This window comes from Syngnathus scovelli, chromosome 18, assembly GCF_024217435.2.
Source record: "Syngnathus scovelli strain Florida chromosome 18, RoL_Ssco_1.2, whole genome shotgun sequence".
NCBI classification, from domain to species: domain Eukaryota; kingdom Metazoa; phylum Chordata; class Actinopteri; order Syngnathiformes; family Syngnathidae; genus Syngnathus; species Syngnathus scovelli.
The window spans coordinates 11,029,464-11,051,688 of NC_090864.1; the positions used below are offsets into that span (position 1 = coordinate 11,029,464).

The 22,225-nt window shown below is 41.6% G+C and overlaps 2 protein-coding genes across 4 annotated transcripts in view; both read right to left on the reverse strand.

Annotated features, from left to right (window-relative positions):
• Nucleotides 1–637: 637 nt before the first annotated feature.
• On the reverse strand, nt 638–5,823 carry dap (death-associated protein). The gene is made up of 4 exons (XM_049749685.1): nt 5,618–5,823; nt 4,686–4,785; nt 2,410–2,452; nt 638–2,027 (listed from the first exon to the last, which is right to left on the reverse strand). Exons 1-4 carry the CDS (start codon nt 5,670–5,672, stop codon nt 1,908–1,910), a joined length of 318 nt encoding a protein of 105 aa, XP_049605642.1. The 5' UTR covers nt 5,673–5,823; the 3' UTR covers nt 638–1,907.
• Nucleotides 5,824–10,560: 4,737 nt separating this feature from the next.
• The window catches only part of ctnnd2a (catenin (cadherin-associated protein), delta 2a), a 116,321-nt gene continuing 104,656 nt past the window's right edge, over nt 10,561–22,225 (reverse strand). For 2 of the 3 annotated variants that reach the window (XM_049749669.2, XM_049749670.2), the window contains exons 20-25: nt 20,709–20,952; nt 19,469–19,553; nt 15,091–15,217; nt 11,961–12,092; nt 11,643–11,713; nt 10,561–11,332 (exon numbers count right to left, since the gene is read on the reverse strand). In XM_049749669.2, coding sequence (XP_049605626.1) covers nt 10,928–11,332; nt 11,643–11,713; nt 11,961–12,092; nt 15,091–15,217; nt 19,469–19,553; nt 20,709–20,952 — 1,064 coding nt within the window. In that variant the 3' untranslated portion in view covers nt 10,561–10,927. The remainder of the gene's footprint in view (nt 11,333–11,642; nt 11,714–11,960; nt 12,093–15,090; nt 15,218–19,468; nt 19,554–20,708; nt 20,953–22,225) is intronic. The other variant, XM_049749671.2, reaches the window with a different exon arrangement.

Below are 22,225 nucleotides of genomic sequence, written 5' to 3' on the forward strand. Positions count from 1 at the left end.
TTATTATAACAATCAAATAATCAGAAATCATGGTCAAAGCTTCACTGAAAGTGAAAAGTGCCACAACCGCCCTCACCCCCACCTGCCGATTGGCTGTTTGAAAGTCTTCTAGTTTTCTAAATGTATACCATTACATATATATATATATATATATATATATATATATATATATATATATATATATATATATATATATATATATATATATATATATATATATATGTGTGTGTGTGTACTATATAAATATTATATATCTGAATGGATAGAGAAAAATTTGGTACCTTTCCCAGATAGTGTGTATGCACGTATGGAGGCCGTGTCAGCTGTAATTTGGCATTTCGTCTGGCTGAATCAGGTTTCTACCAAGTTATATTGCGCTGGCTGCTTTACTGGGTTAACATGAGCTGACAGGACACCTGCTTGCAGATGCAAGTGTGAAGATGGATTACATTAAACAACACCTGGTGTACACTCACGCGTGTGTGTTGGGAGCTTGGGAAGGAAAAGTAGACATCACCTTTGTTTCTTTTCCAAAACACCAGCTGAGCACAGGGTGCACTTATTTGCAGCATTAGAGTATTACAATAAACAAACCTCCAGACTTTTTTTTTAAACTCTTCAATAAATTCAACATAAAGATTCTCTATATCTTTATTTACTATGACAAGCACAACCAATACCAAACTCCAGTTGAAACATTTGAAGATGTAACTCAAAGAGAAATGTGAAAGACAGCAACAGTGAAATTCTTCATTTCAAAAGGAAATTACTTCTGATTCATCGCAAAGAGTGTAGACATCTTTTACTTCCTGAACATTAGTGCTGTGACCAATCAGCATAAGTGCATGGTGTCCTGATATGTTTAAAACACACCAATCTTGTGCTAAAATGAACACTAGCACACAACCAAAAAGATGGAATGTACTTTTTTTTTCATTATGATCCTACTTTTGTAATCTTCAATTTACATATCTGCTTTTTTAGGGCAGCAGGGCTTTGTTTAGCGTGCTCTATCCAGGCCTTGGTCTGTTAAAGCTTCAACAACATGGGGGGGGCGGGGACTCCAAAAAAACCCAGCATGCATACTTGTTGCTTTTGATATCAGGTATACATACACTCACAAAGGATTTGGCTTCATTAGCTGCTGAAATAAAAAGAAAAAGTATGCAGGCACTGCTGGATTATCTTTGCTTGAAGCAGTTTGCGTGTGCAGACGCCATGAATAACACTGCAGTGATGAGGAGGATGCAAAAGCCATATAGTTAACAGTTGACACAGCTAACTAAGCAGTTGATACGCAATTATTTTAAGACACTAATAATTCAGTTCAAAGGAATCTTGCCTTAATTAGAATCCGACCAATTAGTGGGTGCACTGCCGGAATGTTTATTGGTTATACCGCTCGCTCATTTTCTTTTTTGTGGCTGTCGTGCAATGTGGCAACTGTCTGGCTATGAAAATATTTTTGCGTTTTGCCTTTTTTGTTATATTATCCAAAACACGTGGCCTCTATGATTTGCTGTTAGGGTCTTTTGGTCTGTTGTATGTACAAAGCCTTTCATCTTATTAATTAGTTCACAGGTCTATTATTGTATTGATTCGTGTGAGCTACATCAATTATGACTTTCAAAAAGATTGAACTTAAAGGAGACAAAAGCGCAAGACAATTAGCGCAGCACCGATGCCAGGCAACTTATAAGGACTGGATTGAAACAATGGCAATACTGGTATTAGGCCACCGCTACAGACAACTTCCACATCACACAACAGTTAACAAAAACAAGAAAAGAAAAAAAAATAATAATACGACCGATCATTCAAAGGACGTGTGCCGAGCAGGAAACCGTGTTCAATTGGGAAGGCCGACTGGTGGAGTTAGCATGGCCACAGCATAGCGAGCGCCCGGCTCACTTGCGGGGTTGATGGATGTGCTGGTTGATGTGCTGAGAGGGGGGCAGCTTGGGGATGCCAGGCTGGGGCTTCTGGTGCGCCACCTGGGCAGCAGCCGGGGTGAAGTCCTTATCGCCCTGAAACCATCAGCCAAAAGGATGTCACAAGCAAATAGGAAATGTTACAAGAATCCAAGTGTGGGAAGGGTAACGGGAAAGCCGCCATCTGCTCTGCAGCCGCAAACTCTTACTGATATTAAAAAAAAAAAAAAGTCTCATCACAAATTGGATTAGAGAGGGACTTTGCTATTTCAAAGAGGAATGGAGTATTTTAATAAAAAAAATAAAATCATGAATCTCACTGCTCCAGTTTTCTTCTCTTATGTTTCTCTCATTATTCATTATGACTATCAAGTTAGAATTTCATTCAGTTATATTCCATACAAACTCATTGTAAGATTACAAGCACTTATATTTCCACTACATTAATATTAAATCTCTGAATAAATGTGCGTGTTACCTTGGTAACCACTCCAGACACAATCACCGGGGCCTTGGGTGGACTGAAAACAAGAGAAAAGCAAAGTATACAAAATGTTTTGTAGCAGGCCGAAGGGTGCCGAAAGGGCACAGAAGGACACGCGGAGCCAAACACCTTCATAACAATAATAATGGATCATCACAGAGGAGGCTGGAGGTGGGTGGGTGAGCGTAGACAAAAAGAAAGGGATGACGGCAGAAGAAAAGATGAACGAAACGAGCGCACGCCTTGACCTTGACGTGACAAACGAGCGCCGCCGCCGCCGCCGTCTAATTTAACAGCCTCGTCACCCCGCGGTAATGGTGACTGCCTTCAGAAATCCCCCTCAAAGACATTTAGGAACCTTTAACAATAGTATACGTAGCAATTGAAATTCATTGAAGTGAAAAATATGAGGATTTTTTTTTTTTTTTACTGATTCCAGGTGCCATTCATTTGTCTTTTTAAGTTCCTAGTTTTAGAACATGAATTTGACCAATTTAAAAAAATCAGTGGGAGCCTGTAAATAAGAGCTATGATTAGAGTCCAATTACCCAAACCTATGACTAATTAGTTTCATTCAATTCCACCGATTACTACCTAAGCTACTGAATTGACATTTGATGAAAAACATTTTTAGGACATCTTTTTTGGACTAAATGTTGGTGTGCAGAGCCTGCAGGGGGAAGCAGAGAACTGTGGACTTTTGCCTCAAGAAAGAGAGCATGAGAAAGAGAGTCTGAGGGTGAGAGAGGAAAGTCAGGATGTTAATACAACACTCAGAGTTCAAAGAGTAAAATATGTCATTATATACATATTTTTTTTTGTAAGCAGCAACTCTTCGACCCACCCACAGCGCCGTGCTTCTGCAGTGCAGAAAGTTTGTTGCCGTGGGCAAGGAGGCGGTTGCCATAGAAACTAACACATGCTGCACTTTCTTCACTTGTCGGCATCTCGCCACTTAACTTTAACTCAGAAGAGAGAGAGAGAGAAAAACAAAATCAAACACGTGATAAACCCTTGGCTTCTGTAATATTTTCTTACACGGAGCTGACCTTTTGTGTTCTTCTGATCCTCAACTTTCCTCCTCATCTGCCATGTAAACAGGGCTCGCCATCACTCCACCTCCCTTTGCCCCATCTGTCCATCTGGGCAAGATTGGTTTGGGCAGGTGCTCCCCTGACTACAACGCTTCAGTGGCCGCAGCTGATGTGAAATTTACCCACTAGCCACCTGCTTGACGTCCATCAGTGTGACTCATGGAGGGAACAGTTCGAGCGGGGGTTTTATTGATGGAGTGCAACTATGGCTCTACACACCAACTTTTTTTGTGGACAAAGAGAAGAGCCATTTTCCTTTTAAACCCACTTACTATACACATTTTTTCCTTTCTCTCTTTAGACTCTAAAGAGGGGGTGTCAAACTCTTTTTTTTTTCACGGGCCGCATTGTAGTCATAGCTTCTTTCGGAGGGCCATTATGACTGTCAACCCAGATTAATGTATCCTCATGTTATATACAGTAAAAGCTACAAAACAAACTGACAAATAACTCATTTTCAAATCAGACGAGTAAAAACTGGTCAAATATTTAAAAAAAAAGATATTAAAAGTGAAGACAATTTGCAATTCTAATAATGACACACGAATTTGATGCACAATTTGTCTTCGCGGGCCACATAAAATGATGTGGCGGGCCGTATCTGGCCCCCGGGGCCTTGAGTTTGACACTATGACTACATATCCTGTGGCACACCCAAGTGAGGAAGTGCACAACAGCCTAGAGATTATACTATATATATAAGTAATATATATATTTATTTTTTGAATCTCACTTTGAGGAGATAACTGTTGAAAAAAAAAAAATAATCACTGCATTTCTCCAGATATGCATACCCGATTTTACTCCACAAGAAGGCTAAAATATTACAAACAGATCTCTGAACGATGCAGCTCAGTCTATCAAAAGTCAGCATTATTATCTTGGCGGAGGCAGATACGTATATATATAGTTTTTTAGTTTGCTCAGGTGTATCTAATGCTATGGATGGTGAGTGCATATAATTGAGTGTGACCAAAAAAAATATGCATAAAATTACTGAACTGATGGTAAATACCTCTGCTGGGCAGCGGTTGTCAGCTCTCATCAGCACACAACCTGATAATGCAGCATGTGAATATACCACCTGCACCCAATTTATACTATTCACTATTATACTCGGAGGAAAAATAGTGTTGGACTATGTTAGAAGTGTTTGTGCATTTTAGTTAGGCTTACCTACTGCTCACATACTGCTCTTCATCGTCATCTTTTGGTGGGGGTTCAGGAACAGGAGTCGCCTGGTGCTTCTGCACTATCCTCATACCCCCGGCCTTGACTGCAACATAAACATGTTTCAGGAAGACATTTTTAGTCATGAGGGGGAGTGAATAGTTCATCCTGTGGGCTGCAACAAATGTTAAAAAAAAAGTCGCTTATCCAATCACAAATCTTACAGCATTGGTGACGACGTTTACATGCAGCAGGGCTCTAGAGTGCCTGCAATTTGCTTGCACAGGCGCCTTCCCTAATTTCAGAATGGAAACTGAAAAAAACTGAGTTTGCTAATTCAAGTTGCTGCTGTGAGTACCACTTTGACCATGTTTAAGAATGTACCACTCACTGAGAAGGGAGAAAGTATTTTCCTTAAAATCATAGCATGTGCATTGCAGCAATTCGTACTTGACAGTGACCTTTGAACTCAAAAGAGCTGACATTGGAATGTCACCTTATCTGACTGTGTTATCAGTGCAGCTGCTGAGGCCGCCATGGCCTGTCCACGTACACGTTATGTCTGTCTGTCTGTCAGTCTGTCCACGGACCTGGCTGCTTACTGACCTCCACGTCACCACTGCAACAGTGTCACTACGCTCTTGTCACACGCATCTAAATAATAGTGATAATTACAAATGCGTGCTGTGATTTGAGACGTTCATGTGGCATCACTCGTCCTTCCGGTTGTAAAAACACCGGAGAAATAAGGAATGCATACAACCGAGTGAATTGTCGACCACGAACACAAAACTAAGGTTGTCATTTGTTGATAAGTGATTTGTTTTCATGAGTATGTGGCTATTTAAGTGCATTAAAGCTAATTACACACAAGTAGAAACAATAGGCCTTGACGAGCAGCATAGACTGTAAATAAAAACAACCAGTAGTAGCTTTACCTGCAGGAGGGTGTCCACCCCTGGTTTCGATCTTTTCTTTCGGTGGAGACGACATACTTGAGGTTCCAAAGTACGTCGATGACAAATCACAGCATACACTTGAATCTTCTTGCTTTATTCTGGCCTGAATTGAAGACGGAACTCCAGTCCAGAGTCGTCAACGTGGCTTTTTCCTGAGGATTGTTTAGGAACGATGCGTCATGACGTCACGTGTTCAGCCTGCGTCATGACGTACGACGTATATTGACAAAACTTTATTGACAGAAAAAGAGTAAAGCAATACAAGGTAAAAACATTTTCCATATTTAATGAGAAAGTGCTGAAAGTCCGTGTTGCAGCATTTTTAAATCCACGTTAAAAAATTTGCAAATATTATATATAGTAAATATTTTCTAAATTTTCTTCTTGCATTGCAATGCACTATATTGCTTTACTTGAGTTTTATTCTGTCTCAGCATCAGCTTAAAGTAGTCCATTAATTAAGACATGTACCATTGAATACAGCTGAAAATTGCACGGCACAGCGTTAGTGGCAGTCTTGACAAAATATTGGGCCTAAATTGGAAGAAGACTGTCCCCTGAGGAGAGTGCTGACACCAAATCAAAAGGCCAGGGGTTCGCATACAGGTCAGGACAATGAATTGGGAACAGTGTTCTATTATGTGCTAGTAATTTTAAAACTAAAACTCTGATTCAACAAGACAAGTTGATTATGATGTGATTTTTACTGACAACACATCAGCAGGGAATACGTCAAGCAGAGAGAGACATTACTTTTAAACTTACCGATACAGTCAATCAGCACTGAGTGACACATCCATCTGGCACTTTCTCATTAATCATGTACAGTAAACATGTCCACGAAAGAAATCGTACTTTACACAATAGCTTGCATTGAGGATTACATTACATGATTAGCCACCCATTCTTTGCTGTGTCCCATGAAAATTCCGTTGACAATTGTGTTCATGTAAAAGAAAAGTAGCACTTCAATTCCTTTTACTCTCCAGATGTGAGCACTGTGGGAATGGTCTGTCATGTCCCTGAAGCAGAAAAATAACACAGAGCTCCATCTAAAGCTCCACCATTACCTCTGCTTTCCTTTATGTGCCATTTTGGGCACTCCCTCCATGTTCTCCTTGACCTTTTCCTCTCAGATGTCATATAAAGAGTTGCAACTCAGAGCGGAGAGCAGTCATTTACTCAAGAGTGTAACTCCACGGTGTACATTAAAGCAGCTCCGGGTGGAATCCTTTTCAGAAGTCAGCGATCTCAACACCTGCCCATGGTTGATAACCGCGTGTGTCGGGGCCTTAGAGAGGAGGGGCACTCGGTCGACGTCTTGGAGAAAGACAGAATGAGGACGTCACAGGTGAATGCTTTTGCTCAAGCTGACAGGTTCACGCACCTGCATGCACGTGCTCCCTCAAATGCACGAAAATCGCGCCTTGGACAGGCATGCACACGAGGGGTGCACGCATACACCCATCTCTGCAGGAGACAGCTGGCTTTCCTGCAGCATGACTTACATGCATGAAGAGCCATGTTTGGAAAAATATTTGTAATCGAGTCAACTGAGTGCTTGCCTCTAAAGAATGGAGAGCTAGACCAGAAAGGGTGGTTATTAAACGGAATATGCTGGCAATCAAAAGTAATTACCTGGTGTGAATACCGTCGCTCCAAACAGCAATCTTAAACGTCATCAAAACAATAGAGAGAAATTGCACTCAGCCTCACACCCCCATACACACATTAAACTTACCTCTTGTTGACAGTGAAGAACCAATAACAGCCTCATTTTTAAAGCTATCTCCTGTTTTGTTGGGAATTTTCATTTCCTTCAAGCTTTTCTGTTTAATCATCCCCAGAATGGAACCAACGGCAACAACAAAACAAATCATGAAACAAAACGGAGCATTGACAAACAGCAGTGCAAAGATAATAGTCAATATTAACACTTCATCTCGGCAAATGTCTGCTCATAAATGCTAACCACATGCTGTTTCAGATCTGCTGAATGCATAAATAAGTGTCTGTTTACTAAAGTGCTCCTCATTCCACCTTAAAGGTGCTGCTGATCAAAGGCTGTCGGTGTTGCTTCCAAGTGTCAAGAAAAAAAAAATGCAGAAGATGCACATCTAAGGGGGTCTGGGTGAAAACCTAAGAGCGAAAAATGTTTGAACCAGAAACCTTTTAACGAGAACGGGGGGGGGTGAAAAGGGAAAAGTTCTACATGACTCAAGAGTGCCCAATTTCTGCAGCCGGCTCGTACGAGAACATGTAGCATCGTATTTGAACTCAAATATTAACCGGTTAAGTCTAGTTTTGGCTTTAGTGCTTCCTTTAAAATTAGAAAACTACTTTTGCAGCAAAAAAAAAGAACTTGTCATTACTTCTTCAGTTTTTCTGTCAACCATGATTAAAGAATAAGCATTGCTGTATCGAGGGTAAGTCTGTCACCATGGTAATTTGGGCCTTGTTATTAGCAGCATCTCTCAGACCGCAACGCCGAGCTGTCACTCCACGCCAGCATCAAAGTGAAATATAAGCTCCCCCATCGTGTTCCGACATGGCTAACTGCCATGCCGCGTAAGTATATTAGGTTTTTATCAGAGGAAGCAACAGTGATATACAAAGCACAGCCACATTAAATGTTCCCACAAAGCCTGTCAGTCAAGCTCCCATTAATTATGTTTAGGAGCTGATCAAGATGTTCACAGTGCTGCTTGATGGAAAAATCTGTCCAAAGGCAATGCAAAATGACATTACTGTATTTAGACATGGACCATGATGTTTCAACATATCTACATCAGTTAACAACTATTGAGACTTTCAAAGTCCTAGACTTTGGAATCTGAGAAGAAATGTCACAGTGACCTCAGCTGTTCATGACACAACTAGAGAAATACATTGATTGTGAAATTCACCCACCAGACCGTTTTCTCTCCAAGATAAAAATAAGCCAAATATATTATTATTATTTTTATATAGTTTTATTTATTTTATTATTAACAGTTCATTTCTGCACCACTGCAAGCACGAAATCATGATGCAATTCCTCTTTGACATTGTTAAACTGAAAATTAGTACTTGTAAATGAGACCAATTTTACAAACCTCTTATTTTATATAATTGGATACTGTACCTAATAATTATCTTGTTGTGGTGAGCGCATGCATATTTATGAAATTTGCCTTGGAACTCATCATAACAGTGAACAGCAAACACTGGCTATGTTTACATGGATGCATTTATTCGGATTAAAAAGCCTGATCGGAATAAAAATGCTTCATGTTCAGAAGAGATTTCAGCCGTGTAAACGTAGCCACTTTTAGGTGATCTTTTAGCTTGGCTTTGAGCAGCTAGTGGAAAAGAGCAGCTCTTGGAAAAGTAGTATAAGTGCACCAATCTTTGTCCACCACTTCAACTCACATAAAAAGACTCAACGACATTTTTGGAAAGAGTCTTTTTTTTTTAATTATGATTTCTCCTTGTGTTCAAGTACGGTCCTTTCTCAGCAGGGTCATTTAAGAAGCATGGATACACAACAACACACAACTCGCACCAGAGCCTGAGCATCTTCAGGTAGGATTTCTCTTTAGTTCCATCCAGGGGAAGGACGGGCGGGCGGGCACGGCGCCAGGGAGCCGCAGTTTCCACGATTAGAGCAAATGAACTAAAGTTCTGTTTGTACACCACGTCATGTTATTTTTTTTTTCCCTCTGCAAACATTGGTTGCGTTTCAGTGACACGGATATCTGCACATAAAAATTATATATTTATATTCATATATTTATAGATTTATCATTCTATATTAACAATTCATTCTAGTGATTTGACCGTGATTAGCAAAACCAGACTGACTGTCGGTAGGAATGCCTTGCGTGGACACTGTTTTGTACAGAAACCCACACCCGCGCACACAGACACACAACAGAGGCATACGCACACTACTTCACACATGCATGCATAAATACGCTCACCCGAGTTAATGTGTCTACGCACAGGCCACGCATTCTGTCACCGACATGCACACAAACGCACACTCATCCCCACACGCGCCCACATTTGCTCAGCTGACACCAAGGACAGCACATCGAAGGGAAGTTACCCACAGTTCCCAGCAATATCCACATCAGGGGGCATAGCCACAAAAAAGTTACAAACTGCAGAGCGAGACATCCAGTCAGTGTCTGGAAACCGAGACAGAAAGTCCCTTTTAAAGTCATCCAGGGGTCAAAGTTCGGCAAGCTTTTCTTGTCCTTTGTCACTTTAGTTTACATTGGCTTGTACAATATTTACTCCCGACGAAGTGATGATGCTCCCCGCTAAAGACAAGACGAACCTTCCCAAACACACACACTGTGCTTGGAAATGTTTTTTTTGTTTTTTTGTTTTTTTTTGTTTTTAGGCAGTGAAAAAGCACTTCTTGCTTCGGAATTGAACAACTCTCTGCACGTGTGCATTTCCATTTTGCACCAAAATATTCAATTGGATGAAGGTCGACAATCACAAATACTGCAAAGCTGGGATTGTGCTGACTTCCACCGCGGTGATGAAGTCTGCGTCTTGTGTTAGTTTCAATATTTTTTTCGACTGCTTTTCTCTTAAAAACAAATGCATGGGGGAAAAAAAGTGTGCGCACAGTTACATCAGCAATTCATAAAATGACATCTTGAAAAATCTAAAAAAGTAGAAAAAAATAATGACATTCCTTTAAAATAAATCCAGACGCAAAGCAGGGGTTCGAATCAGTGCTACGTTTAGATGAAGTGGAAAAGACCCACTTTTCTCCTCATGTGCTTCCATTTTTCCTGACCTCCTCCAGAAGCCTCGTGCAAGTCATCCTCTCCTGCTCTCGCTGCCTTCAACTAAAGGTCACGACTCCTCCCGCGAATAAAAGCCTTTACTCATTCCATCGCCATTATACAGTCATCCCTCGCTTGTCTCTTCTTCTTTAGTCATCTCCCTTTCTTTGCTTTCTTTCTCTATTTATTCTGCCCACTGTGTTTTTGGCTCTTTGCACGCCTTGCACTCACTCAGTTGAGCGGGGCTGAGACTCAAGACAAAGTGAGCTGTGGTTAAACCAAAAAAGAAAAAAAATGCATGCACATGCACTGTTTGTCACTTGACCTGACGATGACTCTTTCTTGCTTTTTGTTTTGAGAGAGCATACAAAGTCCTTGTCAGGGTGTTCAAGACTACTATGCAAACTTGATGTGCTTGGAAAAAAAAAAGATCCCCTCGACATACAGAGACATTTTTAAATCATCATCAACATCATCATCATCATCATCCTCCTCAGTCTAATTAGACCCATGAGTCAGGCGAGGCTGGATAGTGGCTGGTCTCGTAGTTCAGTTCGCTGTATGGCCGCGAGGCTGAATAGAAGTCTACATAGTTGCCAGTGGACTTGAGGCCCAGATGCATGCGCAGGTCCTCCCGGGGGTCCCGGGGAGGCCCGGCGGTGCTGGGAGGCTGCTGGGGTTGGGCCTGTGCTTGGACCTGCGGCTGGGGCTGGGTCGGCGGAGGCGGTCCCTGTTCCTCAAAGTAAGCCTCGTCGAAGCTCCTGCTCTGGCTGTGAGGGGGCGGCTGTGGAGGCAGAGGCTGGGGGAAGGAGGGAGGGGGTGGGTAGTGGTCGTAGTCTTTTAGCATGGCTGTTGACGGACTGTCCTGTTGAGGCTGCGGGGGTATAGTGCAGGGCTGAACTGGGGCCTGTTGAGGATGCAAGGGGTCGTGGGTGGTTGAAGAGCAACAAAGGGAGGTATGGAGGGAGGTGGAAGGTGAGGTGATGGGAGAGAAGGCTTTCAGGCAGTGGAGATAAACCCCAAAGGAAAAGAGTGGTGGCCACATGCTGCGTATTCATTTGAACATGCACATCTGTTGCATTGTCATACAAAATACATTAAAAAACAAATCTGTGAATGACAAGGTCTACTATATTGTCGTGTTGCTCTTCTGTTTGTGTTACATTTTTATTTGACAGGCTGTAGAAATGCATTCAAAAAAAACAAATTTAACTCACCTGAATTGGCTTGATATCATCACTGCTAGTCAGGTATGAGTTTCGGAACAATGTTGATGTTCCACAGGACACTTAAATGGGAAAAAAGAGATTATTAATGACATTTACGTGCAGAGTGCCTAAAAAGATGAAAAACATACACCTCAAGGAACTAAGACGAAAAGAAAGACAGCAAAGATGCTAAAAGAGAGAAAAGTGATGACGTACGAACCAAACAAAAACACAAAGAGCTTTCCAAAAAACCGACAACAATGCGAGTGGCTGAAAAGAACGACCCACAAAACACACACGTGCGCTCACACTGATACTCGTACACACCTGCCATGCCATCTTTCCGGGAAGTGTGCTCGCCTTTGTTGCTATGGAAACCGGCGTTGGTTGCCGTGGAATCGTAGTCCATCTTGCGTTCCTTTAGACTCACCATCTCTCTTGGAGAGGCCGGAGCGCTTGCTACGCACGCACAATGCACACACATGCAAAATAATGAGGACAGCATGAGAATTCACACCTCTGCATGGCCACATTTGTGGATGCATTCTGGCTTTTCAAGGTGCGGAATCATTAGTTTACACTTACCATGTCAGGATATAGGATCACCAACTACAAACTGCTCATTGTTAACAAATGGAAATTGATGAAAAAGTTTGGAGGTTACCCAGACAGATTTATGACACTGTTCTGGGGATTATATTTTACCAGTCGTTGTGTTACCTTTTTAGTTTCATACACATGAACGCATCATTGCACACACTCATACAGACGCATAAGCGCACTTACTATAGTTTAAATTGCTGATTTACCCCTAAATGTTGGTAACTTCCGTCTGTCTGTCTCTCTCCCTCCCACCTCACCCCTTTTCTCACTTTGCTCTCTCGCACTCTCTCTCGCACACGCACGCACGCACGCACGCACGCACGCACGCACGCACACACACACCCCATGTAATCCCCTTATAGCATATTCAAAGTGCTTACTCAGTCCCTCTTATCTTGACACATGGGATTGCCAGAATGCTGCCTACCTACCTGCTTGGCCGCCCGAATATCAGCCCCCTCAGTTTGCTTAGCTAAACATTCCTGTAACCACTCCACATATGTGTAGTGCATTAATGTATTGCAAGATTAGCCAGAGGCTTCAAAGTGAAGGACACTCTAAAAATACTCAGTCTGGAACAGTCCAGTCTGACTTTGCAGGTAACTGCGACTGCAACTTTACTGCATCATGCCCTGAGATTTGATTTTGGAACATTATTTAGCGATAAGAGCAAAATGCATATTGTTTTGAATATAGCATGAAGCCCTAAATGTGTGGAAATGATGCCGTGTCAATCAAATTTGAGCTCTTATACAATGAGTAAGTGCATAACATTTTCAAGTCTCCCTTTGTATAGAAGGGAACATTTTCCTCATTTCAATGCAAGACTTCAAAAATAAGGACTAAAAAAAAGAGAGCCTTTGTTCTCTTTGGCATCCCTCCTATATCATGATGACAGCAGCGAGGCAAAACTACCCAAATAGAATAAAGGTTTTAAAACTGATTTTCTCAAGTGTCTTTAGAAATTCTCTTTTTTTTTTATTTGAACACAAAAGGACGACCTATTACGATTCAAGTCTTCTGTGCTTGACATTTAAAAGCAAAAGAAAAATTCACCCTCTCTTATCTACCTCCCAGTTTTTAACAAGAGACTGTATTGTATGCTCACACAAGCGAAGCGAGGCCAACTTTAATCCAAAAACAGAGCTTTATCTTGTTAAGGACATTACAAAGAACTACAGTCGATTGGGGTGGCTAACACGATGACGTACAAAGGACCCACTCCATAGCCACATAACCGATGATTTCTTATGTTTGCTGAGTGCAGACTGAGTCGTGCTGACGACTTTTGCTGGCAATTGCGTTTACTTTGGGACATATTTGAAAGTGCGTCCTTTCATTTTTTCTTGTGTTGGCTTAGAACGCCATATGTCATTAAACTAGTGATGTCACTACTTGCAACGCCATTCCTACCCAACAACAGCCTTGAAGGTTTTAAATTAGTCACACAATGCAGAATTCATTTTTTCTTCAAACGATAATTACGTTACTAGCTCTGGCCACAAGATAAACACAAGAAGAGAGGACTTTTTTTTCCAACACTAAAAATATCATTTTGACACCTTGGGGTAGATTCCTTTAGGGAGCGCGCTGTGACCTGACACCCACAGAGATGTTGCCAACACCCCTGGTTACCGTGGCAGTCTAGCTGGGAGCCTTGTTCTATCAGTTCTAAACACAGCAGGATCCCCACGGCAGCCATGTTGGATGCAAAGGTCTCCTTCTCGCTCTGTCTTCCTGCCAGCAGCACAGCCTAACACCTCCCCTCCAAACTGTCTTCTCCCCCAACCTTCTAACACACACACACTCCACCATCATTACCCCCTCCCTCTTTTTTGAGCGTCTCCAGGGTGCCAAATCATGGAGCATATGCAGGCCGAAGATACAGATGCGCATTCATGTGTGCGCGATCAGACGTTAAAGGGACAAAGAAGGATTAGTGGAAGAGTAAAAAGGTGGAGGAGAGGTGAATAGACATTATAGCCCTCACCAACGCATACGCACAAACCTGACGAACATTTCAATGTCACCGTCCAAGGTCAAAGCCTCATCCCTGCATTAACAGTGGTTTAATACCTAATTCTTCTCTCACACTCTGTTTATCATCCCTCTCTTTGCTGTCACCACATACACATACATGCATGAAGACACACATGGATCCCTTGCTGGGTCCTTGAAGAATCCTTAAGCCGGGAGGAAGGAAGGAAGGAAAAGTACTTTTCTGCCTCATCAGCCTGCTAAGCCTGATGCGGAGAAAGCGCGGCTAAAGGCTCCTTGACGACGGATGCTAACAGTTGATGCGCTCTTTGCAAAGCATGAAGGCCACGGGCTCAAGTGAAAGTAATCATGCTTTAAGTATGTGAGCGGTCAGCACAACTTGGAAAACTGACTGCTAAATGTTCAATGATTATTAATGTATGTATTGGAAAGTTGCATCAATTTAAAGTCATGAAAAAATATAATAATGACGTTGTAGCAAATGTAACCCACTGGTGGGGTACAATGAAATAGATGAGAAGAAACTCACGTTCTGTTAAATAGATCAAATTATTAACCCATATTTCAACTTTCAAAAAAGCAGAAATAGAACACATTTGTACCCTGTATTTTTAGTACTTTAACAGTTCAAAGAAGACTTTTGTAAATGAACGTGAACTCTGCAAGGTCCCAGTGATCTTTGCAAGCAGTCTAAGATGGTACAAGGTTACATTTAGTTCAAATTAAATATTAAATCTCAACTTGAATGACTTCACAGGAAGAAGAATTTCACTGCATATAAATATCTTTGCTGCAATTATGGTATGATGTTGACAGCATACACACATTTGACCATGTTTGCTTGTTGTTTACTCACCGGAACGGTTGTTTGGAGACGTCCTGATGGGGGATACAGAGGGAGTTCGAGAGGAAGAGTAGGGTCTCTGTCGGTCTCGCTCTATTGTGGAGGCAGAGCCCACAAAGTGATACTGGGAGTAGCCATCCTGGAGTCAAAATACACAAGAGGAGACAATTAGCATGAGATTTTTTGTTTATGTTCACCTATCTGTGTAGAAATTCAAACATTTTGAGACATGTTATTCCAATTGAAAATCGACTGGTTGTAATCTATTTGGATGATAAGCTTTTTACTATTTTTTTTTACACTTTTTGTACGATTCTTTAATAAAAGCCAGTTTGATGGAAACAAGGCAAAAGGTGGTTAGCAAAAAGTCAGAGGCAATAGATAGTTAAATCCATCCCAGGATGTAAAATGAATTATTATTGACTAGAAGGTTTTAGCTTAAACAAAAGTCATCATAAATTTATGATGAACAGTTTGTGAAAAAAGCAACAGCTTCATTTAAACAATTGTCCTTTGTAGTTATCTTCTGCTGTCCCTTCCGAAATGTACTTTCGGTGCCAAAAATTGACATAACCACATCAATCACCTCTTTCATTATCAACAATTATTCTGAACAGGAAAAAGAAAACCGCCCACAACACAACTGGCCAACACAATTGAAGACATTTGCATCAAGCCTGAGCATCATCTTATTACTTTTCTGGCAGGGACATTTTAACACAACAAGTTGGCATGAATAATTACTGCAGAGCCAATGGCTTTTCTCTATGCGTGTGTATTGGTTTAGCAGTGATTGGAGCAAAGCACTTTTCAAAAATGGATTATGATAGTCTGCAACAATCACAGAGCTGGAACCCAATTCAATTTAGCATTAAGATAATTGGCTACCTCTGAATACAAACCACAAGTAGATGATGAAAAAAAAATAAGAGATGTGCTCCATCATTGCTTTGCTGTCTGGGGGGCATGAGCTTAGCAACGGCTTCTGGCGTGCATACATTGGGGTCGGGAGGTGCTGGGCTGAAGCATTTAAGTGGAAGTACAGGCGAGGAGGAGGAGGAGGAGGAATTAGATGAGGCAGAAAGGGGAGGACAAAAGATGACAGCAAGTAATGAGAGCAGAGAGGAATGAGGCAAGTAAGTGGAGGGCGATGTGGCTCAGTGCTAGAATGGTTGGGGGTTCAAACTCCAGCCATTGTGACCGTGTCCTTGAGCATGTCATCAGGAGCAACACTGAAACTTGCTCATCAGTGCGACGTAGCAAGAAGTAGAAAAAGCGTTACACAAGTGACAGCCCATTTAATGGCAAGACAGTAATGAGCGAGGCAAGCAGAAAGCCATCCAGAGCAATGGATCAAGAAGTAGGCTGTGTCCTCCCTTGACTTTCCCGCCGCAGCAATGAAGACAAATAGAAGGTGGATCCTCAGACACCCAGTGCGTCAAAAGGTGGATCCATTCCAGCCATCTGTACTCTTATCATGTATCTATCAGCTCACGCTTTCTCCCAGCCAGCACACATCTCATTATAAGCCATGTAACCTCCTGATGGTACATGCCGCTAGCACGCAATTGGACGCTGTCAAAGTGTCATGTTACTCAAATGAACACAGTCACTGAGTATTGAATAATGAATGCATTTGGCGGTGAGCGATGGGAGCAATCTGCCGCTAGTGGATGCGGATCGTTCATCGGGACCTCCGATTGAGCCGCGAGGGTCTTTCAGGGCGCGCACAGGCCACACCAGGAATAGTTAAACATTCAGGTGATTTAATTCACAAGATTGATTCTAGAGGAGAATACGTATGGGTTGCTTTAAGGCAGATTAGGTGAAATCGTTATTAGCATGTTTGCCTCACAGTCAGGAGTTTTTCGTTGGCTGACCTGGTCCCTATTCAGGGGTCAGAAGTCAATAGGGGTCAACTTTAAGTTAAGGTTAAAAAAATAAGTCTACATTGGTCCGCTTCTTGCAAATGTCAGGAAGGGGGAAAAAAAAAAAAAAGATGATTGTGTTGTTTAACTATTCCGCATATTATGGCTGCAGAATTAGTTTAAGGTCATGCAGCTGCAAGGCAAAACGTGATTGTAGCACTAACAACTGAAATGGATGTTTGTGTGTTCAATGCTTCTCTCGTAACCTTAATCTTTAAATTTTCAGATTTTCACTGTGTCAGATGCTCTACCTGACCTTTGCATGCTTTATCTTCCTTGACTAAAATACCGTCGCTAGCTTCCAAATGAGTAATTGCAGCACCTTTTGATTATTTTTTTTTTATTGCATTCCTGCTGTTTCTTTTCTCATATAAAAGAGGACAGCGAGTTCATTTTCAAGTTGCTCGTCTAATCATTACCCTGGATGAAAAATAAAAAAAGTTGAAAATAAGTTTTGAGCCAAAGTTCTTCCACCGTAGTAAACAACTGTGATGTAGCGACTGTGTTGCTTGTCTCATTGCCGCAACGACGTGAAAAAGAATATCGAGGCACGCTATGACATTTTTTTTTCAAATGGACTCACTCAGGTTTATACAAAGCGTCATACACAGTGTGACCTCACACACACACCTTCCAGACCTTGTCATATCACACTGACACACAGTCACACTGTCAATTACACAAGCCCGGACCATATTGAGAATCTACCACACTTGTTAGACAGACCATCTCTCACATCCGGAATCACAACTGGCAAAAGCTCACTTGCACAAATGACCAAAAAAGTATGTACGGTCTGATTAAGTCCTGCCGGTCCAATCAAGAAAACATTGTCACTTTGTTTTTGCTCATCAGTCTGTGACCGAACAATACTGGACATTTGTTGTTGACGCGGATGGTGGAGCGGCGGCGTGCGTCCCTGCGAGCAAGTGAAGCACGAACGCAAACACAAAATGAGGACAGAAGTCATAGAAACCAAATGAATTTGGGTTCAAGCGGCGTTTGAAAACACACTGGAGACTTTTTAAACATGATTTATCTTTAAGTCAAGCACCAGTGTTGCTGAAAACAGATTGAGGCTTTGGTTTATTAATGACTACGGCACCACTGATCTGTCAAGTCATCTCAGACGCTCTCTTCATGCAGTTGTTGCTTATTTATGGGTACTCAGCCAACTAACATCCACTGCCTCTACTGCAATTCCCTTTTCTGTTCGATGGAATTGCTATAGGAAATACTAAACTCTACTGAGACTGTCAAACACAAGAGAGAAAAACAAACAGGAGGACAAACATACGCAAACTTCATATTCAGAGAAAATTTGGGTACGCAAGTCTCAAAACGCTCAGGATTTTTGGCTGACCCAAAGATCCATAACCTCATATGTGCAAGCAAGGGAAGGATGTAGAGTTCTGGACCCTGATGATAAAGCCCATGAGTGGATTTCAGCAAAGTAAAACTGTTTACCAGGCACAATTTCCATCAGCTCTTAAAAGCAATTTTGTGAGCAGCAGTTAGACAATCTAAAAACTCTGTGAACTGAACTTACCCGAGATGCAAGGACAAGGTATTTGTCATTTAAAAAGAACACAATCATTTGTATGTTGTTGTTAATGGCACTTGAGTGGAAAATAGATAAACAAGCTCACAGAAACAGTCCTCCACTAAAACCATCCTAGTTGTATGATGCACAAACAAGATTCTCGATGAATGGGAAGCAAGTATACTGGTAGCCAACTGTGTTACTAGCATTCAGTCTCAATGGGTGATAAGAAGCAGCCTGGCGTGCCAAAAAAGAGCCCAACAATAATAGGCTGCAAATAACAAACACTGTAAAACACATGATTGATTTTTGGCTGCATGGTACTAACAGTTCTAAGCAGAGAAGCCATCGATCTTTAGTTTGGAGCTTTGACTGACCTCAAAGACAGCAAACAAACTGCGCACACACGTAACTGCGCTGTGGTCGTTCTTGTTTGCACAAAGGTTGCTGCTGACATCACGCAACTGCACATTCATTGCTAAGGAGAATTTTTTTTCACAAACAGCCCTCTTCCAGCTGATATTTAGAGGTAGTTAAGACTCAGCCCTCACTTCACCTTCAAAATTAGCTTGTATGTCACTCCTCCAAGACATAACATGGACGCACTTAACACAATGGAGCAAGTACATCAGTGTTCACTGGAGCGTTAACTCCTCCACTTACGTAAATACATGTTTGTTCATTTGCACGCGGCAAGACTTGACACGCTTGAGTTGAGCCGGGAGGTTCGGGTGCTGCTGTTTTTGGTTAGCAACAGAGTTAAACCTGTTGTCAGTTAGGTGCTGCTGTTTGGGTTAGCAAGTTCAACCTGTTTTAACTGTTGATGTCTCTGTTTAAGCTTCTATAAATGGACGTACCGTCCATATGAAGTTGAGAATGAATACAGCATTTGGTATACATCATGACAGCAGTGTGTTACCTTCTTGTAGAGGGAGCGCAAGTCTCTGTACTGCCACATGCTGCTGAGCACCTGAGAGGCCGCCTTAACCACCTTGGCTGAGTGTCTGAGGGGAGATAGTTCATTGTTACATCTCCACCGCCCCATTACTTCTGATAACATCCCAAACTGTTATTCCGTTTGCCGTCAATATCACCTTGGAAAGATATGTGGAGGCTGTCGGCTCTTTAAGAGTAAGAGGGCCATTGCTCTTTTCAGCAGCGACTGATTCCCCTAACGCAGTTTCCAAAGGAGTTAAAAAGACCCCACCTTTTCCCTCCCTCCCTCCCTGCCTGCCTGCCTGCCTGCCGTTTCTTGCGGCCATTGCCTGGTCACTTTGTCTACAAAATGACTCCAGAAGGTTTCCGCTCATAAGCAATGTGAGAGGGAAGGAGAGCAGATGCTTGCAAAATGAACTGTACTCTCCTAGTAACAAACATCAACCTGTGCTTAATTTCCGCTTGTTAAAGACAATAAAAGCGCTTGAACGCCTACTGTACAGTTTGGTTTTCTGGTTGGACTCAGCTGATTGGTTTGGGTTTGCATTCCATGTGACATCGGCTTTGTGTCTCAAGAAGATGTGAGGTGATTCATTGCAACTACTGCACTTTTTTTATTTTTTATTTAATTTTTGACAATGGTCTCTAGTGGGTAAAACAATCCCTTTCTTGGTGAGGCAAAAAACGTGAGGCAAGAGGTTGCTGATGAACATTTCTTTTTCCTCAGTTCACCTATCTTGAGCTATTAGAGGCGGACTAAACTCACAGAGAAATTTGCACTTTCTTCCAGCCATGGCCTCATTGCTCACTGTAATGATGCCCTTGAGCAAAGTTCTGTGAATAGTCTGTCCTTCTCTCGCAATGTCTTTTTCTCTCTCCATTGTGTGATGTTTAGTTGATGTCACTAATGGCAACCTCTGACTTGCTGGTTGTCATCTCCTGAACTAGATTATTCATTTGGATAAACACATTCATTTTTTGCAGTACATTGTTTTGCACAACTTTCCTAAAATCTCAAATTTGAGATATAATTCCACATGTATCTGTGGCGAAAATGATTTTGCTGTGTGAAGCAAAATCTTCAACTCATAAATGGCTAATCTGGTCAAATCATTCAGATTTCTATTCTCTCTGTCCTAAAAATATGCTCCCATCGGTCTCAAGCGTTTCCAAAAATACAAAACATCAAAGTGACCTTCATGTGTCAACTTGGTAACACTCACTTGTCGCCTTTACTGCGGGCGATGCCGATCAGTTTCTCAATTCCACCAGCGTCCCGGAGGGCTTTGGCATTCTCCATATTTTTGGTGATGACTTCATGTAGTGCGCAGCAGATAGCAGTGACCGTATCATCCGACATGGCCTTGCTGGGTGGACCTGTAGTACTCGAGGTCCCGCTGCTGGTCGCGTTGTTGTTACTGCTGCTGCCTGGTAGCCGATGAATCAAATCTCGCATGGCATATTTACCTGATAAAGGAAAATATATTTCATTAATTCTTTTTTTGCTTGAATAAAAAAATTATAGGTCTATTTTTTTTACATATACACATAAGAGGAAACCACTACTGAAAAACAAAATCAATGGTGACCTGATAAATGAAAATATATTTCATTAAAAAAATATTAAATTAAAAATGTATTCTGTCTCATGTAGCCACTATTTGATAAAAATAAATAATAAAACACATGGATCACAGGGAATGTGTGAGTATTTAACCTCATTTCTGCAAACTTTGAAAGAAATCAGAAGTACAGCAAACACTTGTGACTTAACGACGCTGTACGCTCACGCGCTCCGACTCGGCAATAATTCAATGGACTTAAATCAGGAAGTGCTGTGAAGGAAATTTAACAAGTTAACAGATCCGTTGAGTGTCTAAGTAATAAAGCAAACGTCTTGCGCAGCGAGTGAGTGCTTGGATAACTCCATAAAGCTTTGGCCTGAGAGGGCTCACTGTAAATCCTCTCACACGGCCGCATTAATGCTCATGCTTAGAATGCAATAAAAGGGGCCGCCTTGCGATATTTCACTGAATAGGCTGGCATATGAAGAGACAGAGAAGGAAATGACATTCAAAGGATTAGCTCTTGGACTAATTAAGGAGTTGCGGGAGATTCAGTCAGATAGGAAAAGCCATAACACCAATGCGGGAGAACTTGTGAAGACATGGAAGTGACATGACAAGCAAATTAGAGCCCATATCATGTCAGGTCAACCATTTACGTGTACGTTTATTTTCAAAGGTCACATGTTCACAATGCTGTCTCGGGTAGAGGTGAGAGTTGAATATATAAATAAGGTAGAAATGTTCCTCGGCGAGCATTTTGAGCAAAAGTTGACCAAGTAAGTGTAAAGTGAATTCAACTGAGGGTTGCTGGAACAAATCAGTCCTTCCTGGAACTTGTGTTTGTGACACAAAGTGCATAAACATTGAAACATTGTTTTACACAGAGTCACAATGTACTTTAAAATACGTCCCTCTGTGAAGAAGCATTCAGGCTAAAAACAGGAAGTTCCATCCTCTAGTGGACACTTAAAATCTCTCTCTGGATGCAATGAAATCTAACAACAAAGCAACAACAAAGCACTCACATCCCGGAGAGCCCCAAAACAATTATAAAATAGAATATTTGTGGAGCCATTTATACAATAGAGACATTGGGCCTCCAATCACAAGAATTTAGTAGAATTTCACCATTCCGTGCTACTCGAAAGACCTTGTAGATTTTAATGATTACT

Bases quoted from the DNA above. Each gene is read 5' to 3' on its own strand.
- dap (XM_049749685.1), bottom strand. From the start codon at position 5,672: ATGTCGTCTCCACCGAAAGAAAAGATCGAAACCAGGGGTGGACACCCT. The intron at 4,786-5,617 runs GTAAAGCTACTA...TTTATGTTGCAG, and splicing joins GGGTGGACACCCTCCTGCAG to TCAAGGCCGGGGGTATGAGG. The intron at 2,453-4,685 runs GTAAGCCTAACT...TCTTGTTTTCAG, and splicing joins GAGCAGTATGTGAGCAGTAG to TCCACCCAAGGCCCCGGTGA.